General features: G+C 45.1%; 2 protein-coding genes and 1 long non-coding RNA gene across 3 annotated transcripts; all 3 read right to left on the bottom strand.

Moving 5' to 3' along the window:
- Window positions 1-1806: 1806 nt before the first annotated feature.
- LOC132533993 (coiled-coil domain-containing protein 81-like) lies at window positions 1807-4237 on the bottom strand. Its single transcript, XM_060177418.1, has 2 exons — window positions 3632-4237; window positions 1807-2136 (listed from the first exon to the last, which is right to left on the bottom strand). The coding sequence occupies exons 1-2, from the start codon at window positions 3784-3786 to the stop codon at window positions 1995-1997; spliced, it is 297 nt and encodes a 98-aa protein (XP_060033401.1). The 5' UTR covers window positions 3787-4237; the 3' UTR covers window positions 1807-1994.
- A 1852-nt stretch (window positions 4238-6089) lies between these two features.
- Window positions 6090-7951, bottom strand: LOC132534006 (uncharacterized). The gene is made up of 3 exons (XR_009545724.1): window positions 7883-7951; window positions 6460-6782; window positions 6090-6235 (listed from the first exon to the last, which is right to left on the bottom strand). It is a non-coding gene; the product is annotated as an uncharacterized LOC132534006 (long non-coding RNA).
- Window positions 7952-16696: 8745 nt separating this feature from the next.
- On the bottom strand, window positions 16697-17379 carry LOC132533992 (coiled-coil domain-containing protein 81-like). Its single transcript, XM_060177417.1, has 2 exons — window positions 17129-17379; window positions 16697-17016 (listed from the first exon to the last, which is right to left on the bottom strand). Exons 1-2 carry the CDS (start codon window positions 17244-17246, stop codon window positions 16742-16744), a joined length of 393 nt encoding a protein of 130 aa, XP_060033400.1. The 5' UTR covers window positions 17247-17379; the 3' UTR covers window positions 16697-16741.
- Window positions 17380-18331: the final 952 nt, after the last annotated feature.

The raw sequence follows: 18331 nt of genomic DNA, 5'->3' as shown, positions 1-18331 counted from the left end.
GGCTGTGGTGCTGGACTAGTCTGAGGGGATCTGAGGCCAGGAGAGGGGAAGACTGGTGGGTGAAGGGAGTGAGGAGAGTTCACCACATCCTGTCTGACTCTGGTGCCTTCTCCCCAGCAGGCCTGAGGGTGCACTGGGAGGGTATAAGGTTTGTGGTTGGGTTGGGGGTGATGAAAGGGGTAGAGGTAGGTTGAGTGGTGGGAGTATGGGGTTGGGGTACTGGACTGTTGAGTGGGGTGAATCCTCCCTCTACCCCCCCACCCCCCAGTCTACCCCTAACCCCCAGGCCCTGCTACCAGGACAGCTGAGGAGAAGGCACCCAGCCTAACTGGCTGTGATGTTCAGTCCTGGTCCTCAATGCCCAGCCCCCCACCACTCCACCCCTCCTCCACACTCAACACCCCTTCACCCCAACTACCCTCCTTTCACCACCACCCCATCTCCTGTCCACCTTCAACCCCATGGCCCTGGCTGCCAGGGAAGCTGGGTGCCTCCCAGCTGCTCTGGCAGCAGGTATTGTGGGCCTGGAGGTAGAAGGGAGATGGGGTGGTGGAAGGAGCACAGGAGGGTAGAGGGGTTTTGAGTGGCGGAAGGGTGCAGTGGTGGGGGCCGGGGTCAAAAACAGCACAGCACAGCCAGTGTTAGGCTGGGTGCCTTGTCCTCAGTTGTCCTGGTAGCAGGTGCTGTGGGGTTGAGGGTGGACTGGGGGGTGGGGTGGGCAGAGGGTGGGCTAATGGGAGGAGAGTTGGATGGAGGGGAGGAGGGGTATGGTTAGAGGAGGGGGATGCACAAGTGGGGGGTGGCGGGAGGGTGGACTAATGGGAGTGGGAGGGGGTCTAATGAGGCAGAGGAGAGGACTGGTGGGAGGAGGAGGCTGAAACATCAGTCAGGGTGAGGCTGGGTGTCTCCTCCCTGGCAGCAGGTACAGTGGATGAGGAGGGACAGGGAAGGTGAAGGGAGGAGGCTGGACTTAGAGAGGGGGGTCCAAAAAGGTGAACTTTGGTTGCACTGGTTAGGGGGGGGCAATACACCAAAGCCAAATGGAGGCTAGGTGGCTTTCTCCAGCCATCTGGCAGTGGGTACCTTTAGGGCTGAGAAGGGACAGAAAATGAGGGTGGAGGAAGGGTGGAGTAATGGTTGGGTGCTTTGATAGTGGGGAGTCCAGTAGGGGTGAGCTGGATGGACTGCTATGTTTTGGTGAACTTGGAGGGGAGGGGTGCAATAAGGGAGAGGTGTGGATTTGGAGGGGGACTGGTAGACTGGGGCGGGGAGTAGAGTGAGGGTGAGGACAGCACACTACAGCCAGGGTGCTGTGGGCTAAGGGTGGACTGATGGAGGTGGATAGTGGGCTCTGAGTGGACGTGGACGTGGACTGGGGCAGGTAGGTGGACTGCAGGGTGGTTGGTGGATGAGGGGAGGGTGGTGGATGGGGGGGAAGGGGGTGGACTGCAGGGTGGTTGGTGGATGAGGGGAGGGTGGTGGATGGGGTTAAGGGGGTGGACTGCAGGGTGGGTGGTGGATGAGGGGAGGGTGGTAGATGGGGAAAAGGGAGGTAGACTCCAGGGTGGGTGGTGGGCTGTGCTAAGGGTCAACTGGGGTATGAGGGGATGGCCAGGGGAGGGATGAAGTGGACGGTGAGGGAAGGGGCTGTGGGTGGGGGGATGGGTTTGAGGACAGATCACTACAGCTCAGGTGAGGCTGGGTGCCTTCTCCCCTGCCACCCTGGCAGCAGGTGCTGTGAGGTTGAGGCTGGACTGGTGTCTGTGGTGGGGGTGGAGGACAGCACTCCACCCTAGGGTGAGTCTACATAACTCCTCCTCACAGCTGTCACATTATGTTCTGGGGTGCAGGTGGACTGGGGTGAGGCTGTGGGTGATCAGGCACACACGGATTCACAAAAGGAGGGAGGACAGACACAATCTTCTCTGCAAGCTCCCAGGTGGCATCCTGCTGGAGTCCCAAGACAACTGGGAGGCGAGGACCGGACTCTGGCTTCACATGAGCATGAGAGACCCTGGCAAGTGTTTGTTGTAGGGCCAGAAGTGGGTCTTGCCCTTGTTGGACGGGTCTCTCTGACACTGTTTACAGCGTTTGTAGTCATTGCACTGATCCAAAATAAATAGTTTGTCTGGCGCCCTGAAGTGGAAAAAGCACATGTGATGGTGAGAGGCCTTCCTCAAAACTGTGAAAAGGAGACAAGGACAGTGAACCCCCCCCCAGTACCTGTTCCCCTTGCCCCCAGCCTGCCCTTCTCCTCTCACTCACTGCCACAAATGACGGCCCTACATGGGAGTGGGGGAGGAAACACCTTCCACTAAAATCAAAACATCTTCTCTAGAACAGATTGTATCCCAGTGGGAAAGCTAGCATGGCAGTTGTGCAAAGACTTGCATGTCTGAGGCTCTGAGGTCCCAGGCTCAATACTCTGTATCATCATTAGCCAGAGTGAAGGAAGAGTAGAGAGAGTAAGAAGAGTAGGAGGAGAGGAAGGAGGAGGAGGACTTATCCATGGGTTAGCCAAGATAATAATTTGTCAATTGGTCATTTAGAATATTTGGGGCTACCGATATAGCCCAGTCATTCTGCAAGTGACTTTCATTTCCTTTTAAGTTTCAGTTTAATTCCCAGCCTGACCTAAGGTTCATGAAAAAAAAAAGTTTGTCATACTGAGGCTTTGATAACATCTGAAGGGATAGGCTCCATCTGTTTTGGCAAGTTTTTCACCTTCTCAGTCAGGCACATGTTAACTTTCGCCATTGACAAATGAAAATAAAACAAAAGATCATCAGCCTTTCTCAGGCTAACTGTCAACCTCCATGGACCGAGGCTAGAGGCTCTGCTCCTGGTGGTGAGTAGAGAGAGAGGGCTGAGAAGACAGGACAGGCACCCTCTGGGAGGATGGTCTGGGCCTGTTCCCAGCTGGGTGTCTTACTTTGTATAGCATCCATTACTCATGACTCCATTCCTAACTGACTGTCCATTTTTTTTACTTTTTTTTTTATCTTAAATTTTTTTTTTAATTTAAATATTTATTTTATTTGTTCCCTTTTGTTACCCTTGTTGTTTTATTGTTGTAGTTATTATTGTTGTTGTCGTTGTTGGATAGGACAGAGAGAAATGGAGAGAGGAGGGGAAGACAGAGAGGAGGAGAGAAAGATAGACACATGCAGACCTGCTTCACCGCCTGTGAAGCGACTCCTCTGCAGGTGGGGAGCCGGGGTTCAAACCAGGATCCTTATGCCAGTCCATGTGCTTAACCCGTTGCACTACAGCCCGACTCCCCTGACTGCCCATTTACCCATGATTCCTCAGCTCTGCTCTTAGAACAGAACATTCCATAAGCCAAGGATGGAAACTCACTCTCCCTGCTTCAAACTTGTTATTTCCAAAGAGAAATGCCCTGCACCCTCCACAAAAGAAAAACGAAGCTCCCTTGAGTAGAGGCAGACCAAAACACTGTTGGTAGACATTTAGCAGGCAGCACACCTGTCCCCACACTAAACCCAGACTTCTGTCCTCCATGGAGTTCTCTTGGCAACCCCCACTCATTTGCATGAAGCTCTATAGACCCACAGATCAGAGGGGAGGAAATGGGGAGAGGAGGCAACTTGCAACCCCAGAAGGCAATTACTTGTCAAAGGCCTTGGCATCTTCATCTCGCTGATGCTTCAGCACAACATCTTTATCCCATTCTTTTCTCAGGTGTTGATTGATGGTGTTCCTTCGATCCTCTTCTGCACATCTTTCTGCTAAATGCCTGGAGGGAAGGCAAGAGTCTGACTCCATCCACTGCCACCATCTCCCGCCTAGTCCTCTCTCCTTTGGATTCAGTGGGAAATCTGGTTTTGCTCTCTCTCTTTGGAATAAGAGGTAAAGTTGGAGGCCAGGTAGTGGTGCACCTAGTTGAAGGCACACATTGCAGTGTGCAAGGACCTGGGTTCAAGCCTCAGGTCCCCAACTTCAATTAGGAAGTGCAACAGGTTTCTCTCTGTTTTTCTCCCAATCTCTACCCAAAATAAATAAAAAATTTTCAAAAATAAAAAAAAGAAAGAAAAAGAGTCAGTAACATGAGCAGATACAGGGAACCCTAGCTGAAGGGTCCAAGGCTGCTTGCTTTAAGCCGAAACCCTCTTTCTGTCAATGAAAACGCTCTTTCTGTCAAAAGATGTTTGTTTCCTTTAATTAATCTGAAAACTCATCTCATGGACCTACCCTATGATCCTGCAATTCATCTCCTGGGGATATATCCTAAGGAACCCAACACGCACATCCAAAAGGATCTGTGTACACATATGTTCGTAAGCAGCACAATTTGTAATAGCCAGAACCTGGAAGCAACCCAGGTGTCCAACAGATGAGTGGCTGAGCAAGTTGTGGTCTATATACACAATGGAATACTATTCAGTGATAATAAAAAAAAAATGGTGACTTCGCCATTTTCAGCCCATCTTGGATGGAGTGTGAAGAAATCAGGTTAAATTAAATAAGTCAGAAACAGGATGAATATGGGAAGATCTCACTCCCAGGCAGAAGTTGAAAAACAGTATCAGAAGAGAAAGCACAAGTAGAACCAGAACGGCAGTTGCTGTATTGCACCAAAGTAAAAGACTCTGGGGTGCAGTGGGGGGGGGGGCAGTGTCCATGTCCAAAAATGATGACAGAGCATCTAGTGCGGTTTGCATTGTTATGTGGAAAACTGAGAAATGCTATGCATGTGCAAACTATTGTATTTATACTCATATTGTATTTATACTCATCCCATAAGGTGGTTTGTGACATGCAACAGCCTCAGCAGTTGACTGGGGAGTAGAGATGAGAAGCAGGCTGGGGCGAGCTAGGGTCAGTCATGACTCTCCACGTGTCCACACATGTTTCTACTAAGGTCGGTGTCAAGGGGTGGGGGAGGAGAGGGAGAGAAAGGAGGAGAGGGTTATGGTGAGGAAGGAAGGGCCAGGCCCCGTACTTTTCTTGGTTTTTCTGAAGCATTTTTTTTTCTTGCTGCAGATTTTTTATTTGGTTGAGGACACGCTGTCTTCTGTGACCTAGAGCGGCTTCCACCTGCTGCTTCATATATTCAATATTTCTCTGCCGCTTCTCGGCCTCCAGGGTCTTCTCATTCTGCCCAAAGTTGGTGACGGTGCCCATGGGCTCGTAGATGGGCAGTCTGGAAGGCCTGTGTTTCAGCTGGAACAGAGAGAGCCAGTGTGAAGGCTTGAAGCATTGGGGTACACTGACAGACCCACTGTTTATAGGAAGGAGCCAGGGCACCCAAACTCACATGAGGAAACCTGCTAGGTGGGTGGGGGCCCAGTATTGGAGGGTAGAATACACACCTACGTTCAGAGTGCTAGGAAGCAGTGTACAGTTCTCAAAATAGCAACCCGTCCATTTACCTGGTGTTCCAGTGCTTTCTTATACATTTCTCTCTCCTCAAATTGATGTTTCTTCAATTCAGCTTTTTGTTCATCAATCCTGATAATTGGAAGAGGAGGAGGTGAGGCCACACTTTATTCTAATGGAGACCAACATCATCAAAACACACCTAACAAGTAATAGTGGGAATAAGTTCCAAGAAAATAAAAGCTGGTACTTCCTTCTGGAAGCTTCCATTGCACCTGATAGAGACAGGCCTTGGAGCCTGGTGGTGTCTCATCTAGGAGAGCACACATGCTGCCATGTGCAAAGACCTGAGCTCAAGGTTCTCACCTGCAAGGGAGACACATCACAAGCAGTGGAACAGTGCTGCAGGTGTCTCTCCTTTTCTCTCTCTCTCTCTCTATTTCTGTCTCTCTTTCTCTCTCACTGTCTTCTCTCTAGCTCTCACAGTCTATCAAAGAAAGGACTGTCAGGTCTATGGCCATACCACCCTGAACACACCCGATGTCATCTGATCTCAGAATCTAAGCAGGGTTGGACCTGGTTAGTACTTAGATGGGAGAAAGGACTGTCAGAAATAGTGAAGCATCAGGGCAACAGGCCCCAAATAACCATAGTGGCAAATAAGAAAGGAATGGAGGGAGGGAGGAAAGGAGGGAGCAAGGGAGAGAGAGAGAGAGACACTAGCTTTATGGAGGCAGGAATTACCTCCATTTGGGGGAGTCTTCCCCACAGCAGTTTCCCTCACTGCTCTCCTGACCTCCTCCCTGACTCAAATGCTCAGCCTCAGGCCAAGTGCAACCAAACACTCTCTTTCCTCAGGACTGGGAATTGAGAGAAATGTTCATCCCAGGCTGAGCTACAGGAGAATGGCAGGTATGAGTATGTGGAAGACTTTCCATGATGGCCTGGCCCCTGCTTCTAGTCTGGGCCCCCACACTCCCGACCCTGGGCGCTGGGCTCCCAACAGACTGATGATAAACCTACACTTGGAAGGGTCCCTCCATCAGACTGGCCCCTTCTTCCTCTACTAACACCACTGACCACAAAGCCAAAGGCCATGGTCCCAACTAACAACTGTACCTGGCCTCCAAGGCTGTCCTGACACTAAGCATGGTGGCGATGATGGGCTGCATGGGGATCCTGGTTGGCTGGCTGACATGTGCTGCAGCACTAGTTGTGCTGCCCTACCCTTCCCTACTGGAGTCCCCCTGCAAGTCCACCAAAACTCACTCTTGTTTGAGTTGCAGCCGTTCTAGTTGCTCCAAGACTTTCTGATTTTCTTTCTTTTTCTTGGCCAGTTTACTATTGGCATCTATTTGTTTGAGAAGGTTCTTAGTATACTCATTTTTCTTTTCAGTGACAATAGCAGCACTTGCTGGTCGGTTTGCAAAGTAATATGGATTCTAGGATGAAAGAGGAGCAGTTCATTTCTTTGAGACAAGCAAGAAAGCAACTGATGGGCTAGCAAAATAGCTGGCTTATACAGTGACTGCTTTGTCGTTGGTGAGACCTGGGTTTCAGCCCTGCGCTACCACACTGAAGGAGCCTCAGTGCTGTGGTTGCTTTCTCCATCTATCTAAAAGAAAGAAAAGTCATTTTTCAAAGTGCCGATAAAGCAGCTACATGTTGAACTCACCTGCTCCAAGGTGACTCTGAGCAGAACTGACCAGAGGTCACAGGTCTGTTGTATGCTTTACATTGGTTTGTTCTAGCTCTCCCCCACCAAGAGAATTGCCATCAGTCCAGTTAGTTTCGAGGGCCTGCTTGGCCCCGCCCCTAGGAACCCCAACAGAGTTCCAGAGTGGCAGAGTTAGAGAGAGTTCTTGGCGCCGCCATGGGAAAGAGGCAGCAGAGTTCTGTTTGGTGATTAGTTTGTCTTAGTTTATAAATCGTTGATGCTAAATAAAGAAATACAGCTTCTCTGCCCAGCCGTATGTCTCTGGTCGTCTCTGTTACCCGCTCGTGAAGCTAGCCTGGCCAGCTAGAGACTCCGAATTTTAACAACACAGGTCTTTTTTTCTTCTCCATGGTGTGTCTGTGTGTGTGTGTATGTATGTGTGTGTGTGTGTGTGTGTGTGTGTGTGTGTGTGTCCCAAAGCCCTGCATGGTGAACAAAGGCAATACAATGGACTATCTATCAAGTCCAAGAGTTGTCAGGTTAACTAGAAAATGGTTTGAAAAGAGGATGATTTAGGCAGATAAAAATAGAAGCCAAAGATACTAAAAACATGAAAATGGTGGTGAAGCATGTTCACTACCATCTGAAATGAAGTTTTTTGAAACTTCTGCACCTACAGCTCACCTGAGGGTTTTACTGAGGTGGAGACCTTAGTTCTGAGGGTGTGGGGAGGGGCCCAAGATTCTATGGAATGAGCTCCCACCCAGAAAGGAAGTATCACTCTTGTAAAGCCCACAGGAATCCCTTCAATGTGCCCTCCAGAGGGTGGGTTCAAACATTCCCAGACAGGGTTATATGCAAGAGAGAGGCAGAAACAACTCTTACAGAAAAGTGGCATTTCGGATTCCTCTGTGATTTTATAGCATCTGCGACACCAAGGTTATAAGCAGCATTCCTCATGCGTTCTTCTTTTTCTGATTTTAGTCTCAACTTCGCAAGGAAAAAGAAAATAAACACACACTGGAAATGTCATTCTGTTTGTGAAGGCTACTAACTTTCTCTCTACAAAGACTGTGTTTCAAATGAGTCCAAACTGATTGGGCTTTTCTATGTTTGTTTTGCTCCCTGAGAAAATGTCTCCCAGTCAAGAACTTTCTTTTTCAAACCCAAGGCCTGGCGGCTCTAGCAAGTCAAGCAGAATGGCACCTGAAAATGGATGGCTGTCTATGTTCTTCCCTGCACTCATGCAACAGAGTAGAGTAAACCCTCCATTCATCCTCCAAACCCCTCCCCAATGCATTTATATAAGCTGTGAGGAGATCAGAAAGTAGCTTCAGCCCCAAAATGTAGTGCACCAAACAAGACTTTAGTCTGCTCCTGAAAACCTGGCCATGACCCAAACTTCATTCTCAAATGAAATGCCTGATTTGGCACACTGCCAGGCAGACATGCACAGGACATCTGCAGTGGCCTTGTCTTGTTTGCTGCCCCCACTGCACCACCTCTCAATCCAAGCATTCTACTACCTGGTCTTTGAATTCAGTGTCCTTGTCTTTCATTATCTGATATTGATGTAGAATTTGGTCGTCCTGTTCTTCTTCTTTTTTCAACTTGACATTAGAATACAGTGCACTGTTGGCCTTCCTGCGTTGCATACACACGTAACAAAGTTCCTACAATGACACCAAGGGTCTATTCCTACCTTTTGCTTTCTTATCTTCACACTTCTTCCTGTGCTCCCCAAGACTGGATTTCTCCAGGAGTGTGTTTGATAAAAAGACATATGAACAGCGATGTGCACAATGGGTTTGATAGGCTGAGTCCTCAGGTTGCAGGAGTGGCCACAATTCCACTTGATTTGCAAGGTCTATGTTCACTCAGAACCCTTGTTCTCCCAGCCCTGTTTGTGTTCAGTGGCCCCCACCCCCATCATTTATCATTTGTTTGTCTGAGGAGACTGGTACCTGTCCTGCTTTCTCATGATCCCTACAAGTTGTAGTCTCAGAGGTCTTAGGTTCTGTTTTGGTGTTCTTTGATGGACTGGGTGGATGTGGCACACTATAAGAAAAGAACAATAGGGAGTCAGGCTGTAGCACAGTGGGTTAAGTGCACAGGACACAAAGCACAAGGACTGGCATAAGGATCAAACCTGGCTCCCCACTTGTAGGGGAGTTGCTTCACAAGTAGAGAAGCAGAAATGCAGGTGTCTATCTTTCTCTCCCCTCTCTCTGTCTTCCCCTTCTCTCTCCATTTCTCTATGTCCTATCCAACAATAATGATAACAATAACTACAACAATAAAACAACAAGGGCAGCAAAAGGGAATAAATAAATATTAAAAAACAACACAATTTCACATCCAGAGTGAAATTAGAGGCAAATATAGCCAAAGGAAGATAGCTCAGTGGTTCTCTTCAGAGCTCTGCATTGTACAGGTGAGCGACCTATGTGTTTGATAAGCCTGGATTTCAATAATAGCATGCTTGTTTACATTTGACTTTTGAGCATTACTGACTGCACTTTCTCAGGCATGGGAGGTGCAGTGAACACACACACACACACACACACAAACACACACACACACGCACACACACACACAAACCCTCTTCCTGTGGAATCAACATTCTAAAGCAAAGTTACTAAACAAGGTAAGTGAGGTCTCCAGTGTATTTGGCACTGCTAATGACCATGCACACCTAGCTTCCCCCTGATAGACTGTGAGCCCTGAACATCTCTGCAGTCCTCACCATGGAGCACAAATGCAGGGACACCATGTAAAGGCATGCATGGAAACATCTAATATCCCTGAATCAAGATAAGACTCAGACTACAGTTAGTAAAGTGTGATCCCCACCTAACCCCCCACAAAAGACCATCATGTTACCTTTTGGTTCTTGTTTTTGTAAAGACAGTCTTATTAGGTTCCACTGTGGTAGGCAATATTACGGGTGCAATATTTCCAGATGCTGGAGTGGGTTTTTGACCTGGAGGTCTAGGTAGAAAGTTGACTGTAGAATAAGAGAAAGAGTTAAGTTTCCTTTCAGTCTTTTCCTTTGAGGCTTTAATGGTCATATAGATACAATGAAGAGAGAAAAATACAATAGGAACAGATAACACATTCTTACTCTACACCAATTGTGCTAAGTGCTTAATCTAATGCATAATGGGCCAGGGAGATAGCATAGTGGTTATGCAAAAGACTTTTTTGTGTCTGATGCTCTTAAATCACAGGTTCAATCCTTGGCAGAGAGACACAGAGACAGATACAGAGAGAGAGAGAGATAGAGAGAAGGGAAGAAAGTGAAAGGGAAAGATTGCATAAATAACAACTTAAGATAACAAGTAAAATCTCTTTATGAAAGGAACAGTCCTCAAAACATTGTCTGGCAACTTCTAGCTATCTCCAGTAACTTAGAAAAAAATTAAGAAAACCTTTGTGTTTCTACATATGTTTCAACCAAAGTCACATCAGCTACAGACATGAGAATCCTACTATTTTCTATTAAGCCATATAAGACAGTTGTAAACTCCTACTCAGAATATATATATATGGAACATGTTACATGCAGCTCACTTGATGCATTTCTGTTACCTACCTAGGCCACTTCCCTCCCCTGGTAGCCATCTGAACTTTGACTCTTTTAAGTAGTAGAGAGCCAGCAAAGAGTCTTAGTTGAGAATCTCAGGGATTAGAGTTAAGGTGAGATAGAAAATTCTAGAAGAGCTATTTCTTAGAAGAGCATATTTCTTGGGAGTCAGGTGATAGCGCAGCTGGAAAAATGCCAGTGGCACAAAACACAAGGACCAGTGTAAGTATCCCAGTTCTAGCCCCTGGCTCCCCACCTGCAGAGGAGTCGCTTCACAAGCAGTGAAGCAGGTGTGCTGGTGTCTGTCTTTCTCTCCCCCCTCTTGCCTTCCCCTCCTCTCTCCATTTCTCTGTCCTATCCAACAACAACATCATCAATGACAATAACAACTGCAACAACAATAAAAAACAGGCAACAAAAGGGAAAATAAATAATTATAAAATTAAAAAAAGAAAATTCTAGAAGACCAGTTTCTTAGAAGAACACATTTCTTATAACTCTAATGGTACTGATTTTCGGCACAGGAGTTGCTCAGCAACAATGCCCTGCTGCTTAGCAGAAAAGAGAAAACAGCTAAAATCGTTGGCCTACCTTGCACATCATCTTTGTCTGACTTCATTCTTAACACAGATTTCCTCAGTTTAGGTTGTTCAATTTTTTCCAGTGTTTCATTATTTCCTTTTAATTCAAATTCAATTCTAGGAATGGACCAAAAGGTTTGCCTGCTCACTGGATCTGAATAAGAAACTAGGAGAATTCTCAGTTCTGAGCAGCACCCCACCCAGCCTGATAATACTGAAATAAACCTACTTCTCTCCATGAGTGAGTGCCTGGACTTTGTTATGCAGAAATCACAGACTGAAGACTCTTTTCTTTTTTAGCCTGAGTCTGACTGTGACCTGCCTCTTCTAAACTGAGGTCTCAAAAGGTACTCATACTCTGGGAGGGAGGGGATGCCTTTGGGTTTTGGTTTCAGTTTGAATGTGACTTTTCTAGTTCTGTCACCAGATTCAATACAGGGCTGTCAGAGTGGTATGTGGTTGGCAGAGTGTTTGGGAGGCCAGGGTTGATCGGTCCATGGAACCTGTGGGGTAAGGCACTCACCTGGGGAATGAAAGAACACAGTTTGGACTTCTCTTCGAATTTTTGATGTTTGCTAAAGTTGAATTTACACTTTGAGGTGTCTGGAGAAAAAGGAGAGAGGAGATTTATAGCTGGTCTATAGTCCAGGACCCAGACACCTCACAGGCTCCCTGGAAGCAATGCTACTGGAAGGCTGGCTTGTTGGATGCTCAGTGACTAAAGCCTCAAGCTTACCCCCCCCCGCCCCCCATTTAATAACGATCTTCTGACTCTTCTCCCAGATCCAGCTTTCTAGTCCCTTTTCCAACTATGACACCATTTCCCCAGACAGTAACCTGTGTCCACCTGCATATCAGCTGTTAGGCTCAGGCAAAAATGGAGCCCTTAGAATAAACCTAAAATAGACAAACCTGTTTTTTCCAAAACAGAGACCCCAAATCTTCATCTGCAATATTGTTGCCTTTAGGTTCATGATTAGTCAACAATATGTTCAGCTTTCTATATTAACTCTTTTTCAGCCACCAGGTTCCAGATGATACCATGATGCCAACCTGACTTCCCTGGGCAGATGACTCCACCTGGAGACACACCTATCTCAGATCTCTGCCCCACTAGGGAAAGAGAGAGACAGGCTGGGAATATGGATTGACCAGCCAATGCCAGTGTTCAACAGGGAAACAATTACAGAAGCCAGACCTTCCACCTTCTGCACCCCATAATGATCATGAGTCCATACTCTCAGAGGGATAAAGAATAGGGAAGTTCCTTCCCTATTTCCTATTATACTTACTCCCAAGATATCCTTATCAAAGCAAAGACAGCAAAAGCTCAATAAGGGCAAGAGACTGGCATACTTTAACAATGACTCTTTAGTCACTATCAGGCCACCCCATCAAGCTGGGGCCCTAGTCTGGGAGTTCTGAGACTCCCAAACAGACATGATGGGCCTTGACCTCAAATAAATCCCTTTCTCCATTGTTACCAGTCATCTGTATCAGGAACAACAAAACAGATCCCTTTGTGGACCCCCACAGGTCCTTGCACTCAAATCAACAACAGTAGAGAATGTTCCATCCTCTGAAATGAGGCTGGACCACATACTCTATGCTACACCTGAGGAAGATGGGTCCTAATTTTGGGGCAATTGGAATGTTCTTACTGATGATCCAGAATGTGAGGTTTGATCTAAAGGGATACAGAGGTCAATCAAATAGGCTCCTAAGCTGAAGTAGGGCAACAGATCAGATCCAATAGATGGGGTTTACAGTCAACAATATTTATATACCTTTAGCATATTTGGAAGCTACTCTCTTCCCTGATCCAGCTTTCTGGTCCTTTTTCCAGCCATGACATCATCTCCCCAGACAATAACTAGGATCCATCTGCATATAACATTTCAGGCTCAGGGAGAAAAAAAACTAGTATATCCTCAGGCCCTTTGGACTTTCCTGCATGCTTCTCTCAATTCATGTCAAATAATATTGCATCCGCCGATCACAACCTAATCAACGCAACGAGTACCACCCCAGCATGCTTCACTTCAGACTGTGTCCAGAGACTTCAGGTGTGGAACGACAACCCTTCAGCTTCATCACTCAGGAGAGACCTTTCCTTTCATAGTATTCTCTAATTCCATTCCAGGTGGTCCACTCCCCAATAAAGTCCCCAAACCCAGATATAGACCAGGTCCCCTGAGATAGAGCATATGTTCACATGTGTCCATAAACCAAGGAAAAATATATACCTGAAAGCAGAAGTACACAAGTAAACTGGTCTGCAGTGAGTACCCCCCCTAACACTTCCTCTCCACTATTCCAACCTTAAGGTCCATGATTGTTCAACAATTTGTTTGGCTTTGTATGTTAACTCTCTTATCAGCCACCAGGTTCCGGATGCCAGCATGATGCCGACCAGACTTCCCTGGACTGATGACACCACCTATGTGTCCTGGAGCTCCACTTCCCCAGAGATCCACCCTACTAGGGAAAGAGAGAGGCAGACTGGGAGTATGGATCAATGAGTAAAAGCCCATGCTCAGTGGGGAAGCAATTACAGAAGCCAGACCTTCCACCTTCTGCAACCCAAAATGACCTTGGGTCCATACTCCCAGAGGGATAGAGAATAGGAAAGCTATCAGGAGAGGAGATGGGATATGGAGATCGGGTGGTGGGAATTGTGTGGAGTTGTACCCCTAGTATCCTACAGTTCTGTTATTGTCTCCTTTTGTAAATAAAAAAAATAAAGCTTAAAAAACAAATATAACTAAAATACGCCTATTAGCAGAGAATGGAGACCACCCCCAACTCTTCATTTGTGCCATTCTAGCCTTTAGGTTCATAATCAGTCAAAAACATGTTTGGCTTTACATTTTAACTCTCTTTTCAGCCAACAGGATGCAGCTGCAAGCACGATGCCAACCAGACTTCCCTGGACAGATAACCCCACCAATGTGTCCTGGAGCTCTGATCCCTCAGAACCCTACAGCCAAAATCATACTCAATGGTGAAAAACTGTAAGCATTTCCACACATATCAGGTACTAGACAGGGCTGCCTACTATCACCATTACTACCCAACATAGTTTTGGAAGTTCTTGCCCAAGCTTTCACGCAGGAGCAAGGAATTAAAGGCATACATATTGTAAGAGAAGTCAAATTCTCCCTATTTGCAGATGATATGATAGTATACATAGATAAACCTAGGAAATCCAGCCAGAAGCTTTAGGAAATCATTAAGCAATACAGTAAGGTGTCAGGCTGCAAAATTAATATTCAAATTCAGTGGCATTCCTCTGTGCAAACACTATGTTAGAAGAAGAAAAATCGAGAAATCAATTCCTTTTCCTACAGCAACAACAAGAACAAAAAAATAAAATATCTAGGAATAAACCTAACCAAAGAAGTGAAATGCTTGTATACTAAAATTGTGAGTCACTAATCAAGGAAATTGAAAAAGACACAAAGAAGTGGAAAGATAATTCCATGTTCAAGGGTTGGAAGAATTATCATCATTAAAATGAATATACTGCCCAAGGCCATATACAAATTTAATGCTATCCCCATCAAGAATCCATACACATCTTGTAGGAGTATAAAACGAATTCTACAAATGTTTATCTGGAACCAAAAAGACCTATAATTGTCAAAAATAATCTTGAGAAGATAGAACAGAACTGGAGGATCACACTCCCTGACCTCAAATTGTTTTATGGGGTCCTTGTAATCAAACCTTCTAGGTAATGGAACATGAATAGACACACTGCCCAGTGGAATAGAACCAAGAACCCAGAAGTAAGCCCCCACACACTGGACATCTAGTCTTTGACAAAGGTGCCCAGACTATTAAAAGGGGGAAAGCAGAGTCTCTTCAACAAATGGTGTTGGGAAAATGGGTTGAAACATGCAGAGGAATGAATGTGAACCACCAAACACAAAAGTAAATTCTAAATGGATCAGGGGCTTGGATGTTAGACCAGAAACTATCAGATACTTAGAGGAAAATATTGGCAGAACTCTTTTCCACATAAATATTAAAGACATCTTCAATGAAATGAATCCAGTTACAAAGTAGACTAAGGCAAATATATACCTATCGGACTTCATCAAATTAAAAAGATTCTGCAGAGCAAAAAAAGCAATACCCAAACCAAGAGACCCCTCACAGAATGGGAGAAGATTGTCACATGCCCTGCATCAAACAAGAGGCTAATAACCAAAATATATAAAGAGCTTACCAGCCTCAACCACAAGAAAACAAATGAAGCCATCCAAAAATGTGGAGAAGACATAGACAGAATATTCACCACAGAAGAGATCCAAAAGGATGAGAAACACATGAAAAAATGCTCCAAGTCTTTGACTGGCAGAGAAATGCAAATAAAGACAACCAATAGATCCCACTTCACTCCTATGAAAATGTCATACTTCAAAAAAGGTAGCGCAACAAATACTACAGAGGTTGTAGGGTCAAAGGAACCCTCCTGCACTGCAGGTGGGAATGTAAATTAGTCCAACCTCTGTGGAGAACAGTCTGGAGTACTCTCAGAAGGCTAGAAATGGACCTACCCTATGATCCTGCAATTCCTCTCCTGGGGATATATCCTAAGGAACCCAACATGCACATCCAAAAAGATTTGTGTATACCTATGTTCTTGGCAGCACAATTTGTAATAGCCAAAAACTGGAAGCAACCCAGGTGTCCAACATCAGTTGAGTGGCTGAGCAAGTTGTGGTCTATATACACAATGGAATACCACTCAGCTATTAAAAATGGTGATTTCACCATTGTAAACCCATATTGGATGGGGCTTGAAGAAATCATGTTAACTGAAAGAAGTCAGAAACAGAAGGATGAATATGGATGATCCCACTCTCAGGAAGACGCTTAAAAACAAGATCAGAAAACACAAGTAGAAACCGAACTGGAGTTGGTGTACTGCCACAACGTAAAACATTCCCTGGTGCAGTGGTGGTTGAGTACAGGTTCCAAAAGGATGACATAGAACCTAGTGGGGATTGTATTGTTATGTGGAAGACTGAGAAATGTTATGCATGTACAAATTATTGTATTTATTGTTGAATATAAAACATTAATTCCTCAATAAAAATAATAAAAAAGAAATTATGTGGGTGAGATACTTTTATCTATTTTTATATTTATTTATTCTCTTTTTATTGCCCTTGTTGTTTTATTGTTGTAGTTATTGTCCTTATTGAAGTCTTTGTTGTTGGGTAGGACAGAGAGAAATGGAGAGAAGAGGGGAAGACAGAGACGGGGAGAGAATGATAGACACCTGCAGACTCAAACCACGATCCTCATGCCAGTCTTTGCACTTTGGGCCTACTGTGCTCAACCCGCTGCACTACTTCCCAACTCTCAGTAAGATACTTTTAAACCATATTTTCCCCTGTCCCTGGCTCAGTCCTTCAGATGTTTTATCCTTCTGGCCATTTTATCTGAGTAAGACACTTAGAATCAAGCCTTTCTTTGCCCAAGGGGCACTTGTCATCTAAGACAGGCCAACACTGAAGGGTGACACCTCTATAGACAATTCAGAACTGTAAGAAAGAGAAATAATTAGAAGGTCAACATTACCTTTGCAATACCTTTTTCCAGATTGCCACTTGTATCCACTGCAGACAAGAAGTCCTGAAAAAATTTCATTTTTACTTTGTCATTTTCAATTGTAAGGATACCGATTCCTTGGAAAGTAAATTCAACTTTCTTTCGTGTGCAGATTGATCGTGATAAGAGCTGCAGAGTTTCTTTAATGCATCCTTCGACTGTGTCCCTGCTATAATGCCCCGCTATGGCAACCATGATAAAATTCAGTGGTACAACGGGAATATCCCCTGGAAGAGAAAAGGACAGTTGTGTGGGGGAAAGACAGTGAGCAGATGGCAGATACTCAGAAATAACTGTCTCTCTTTTAATGGGAAAGGTTTAGCCAGTAGAGCTACTTACCAGGTGTGTGGACCTTAGTTTGTCGTAGTCCATGCAGCTGCAATAGCTTCTCTGACATGATAAAGATCGGTATCTGGATAGAGCTAAACCTGTTCCCAGCATCTAGTTTTTGCCTCATAAAAGTAAATGTCCCAAAAGCAGGTATGTAGACCCCCTAGAAACGAAGCAAACAGAAGGTGGGAAGAAAAGAACCACATGCTGACTTCTCTGAAGGGATGATAAAGACGAATCCTGAGAGAATTTTAGACTAAAAGTTTTCAAATGATGTTTGCATAAAATATAACCAATTCAAAGGCTATATTTTTCTTTCTTAAAAAATTTCCTTATTGGGAAATTAATGTTTTAAATTCAATAGTAAATTCAATAGTTTGTACATGAATAAAATTTCCCAGTTTCCATATAATAATACAACCCCCCTTAAGTCCTCTGTCATCTTTCTTTGATCTGTATTCTCCCCACCCACCCACCCTAGAGTTTTTTACTTTGGTGCAATACACCCATTCCAGTTCAGGTTCTACATGTGTTTTCCTTTCTGATCTTGATTTTCAACTTCTGCCTGAGAGTGAGAGCAACCCATATTAATCCTTCTGTTTCTGACTTATTTCACTTAAAATGAATTTTTCAAGGTCCATCCAAGATTGGCTGTAAACAGTGAAGTCACCACTTTTTTTATTTTTTATTTTACTTATTTATTCCCTTTTGTTGCCCTTGTTGTTTTATTGTTGTAGTTATTATTGTTGTTATCGTTGTTGGATAGGACAGGAGAAATGGAGAGAGGAGGGGAAGACAGAGAGGGGGAGAGAAAGACAGATACCTGCAGACCTGCTTCACTGCCTGTGAAGTGACTCCCCTGCAGGTGGGGAGATGGGGTTCGAACCGGGATCCTTATGCCGGTCCATGTGCTTTGCGCCACCTGCGCTTAACCCGCTGCGCTACAGCCTTACTCCCAAAGTCACCACTTTTATAGTTAAGTAGTACTTTAATATATATATACCACAACTTGCTCAGCCACTCATCTGTTGTTGGACACCTGGGTTGCTTCTAGGTTTTGGCTATTACAACTTGTGCTGCCAAGAACATATGTGTATACAGATCTTTTTGGATGGGTGTGTTGTGTTCCTTAGGATATGTCTCCAGGAGAGGAATTACAGGATCATAGATTAGGTCCATTTCTAGCTCGAAAGCTATAATATTAAGAGAAAC

This window comes from Erinaceus europaeus, chromosome 17, assembly GCF_950295315.1.
Source record: "Erinaceus europaeus chromosome 17, mEriEur2.1, whole genome shotgun sequence".
Lineage (NCBI taxonomy): Eukaryota > Metazoa > Chordata > Mammalia > Eulipotyphla > Erinaceidae > Erinaceus > Erinaceus europaeus.
The sequence above is the reverse complement of the archived record's forward strand: the minus strand, read 5'-3'. Positions and strand labels throughout refer to the sequence as shown.

Bases quoted from the DNA above. Each gene is read 5' to 3' on its own strand.
- LOC132533993 (XM_060177418.1), bottom strand. From the start codon at position 3,786: ATGGAGTCAGACTCTTGCCTTCCCTCCAGGCATTTAGCAGAAAGATGT. The intron at 2,137-3,631 runs GTAATTGCCTTC...TTTCCACTTCAG, and splicing joins GATGCCAAGGCCTTTGACAA to GGCGCCAGACAAACTATTTA.
- LOC132533992 (XM_060177417.1), bottom strand. From the start codon at position 17,246: ATGAGGCAAAAACTAGATGCTGGGAACAGGTTTAGCTCTATCCAGATA. The intron at 17,017-17,128 runs GTAAGTAGCTCT...TTTCTCTTCCAG, and splicing joins AACTAAGGTCCACACACCTG to GGGATATTCCCGTTGTACCA.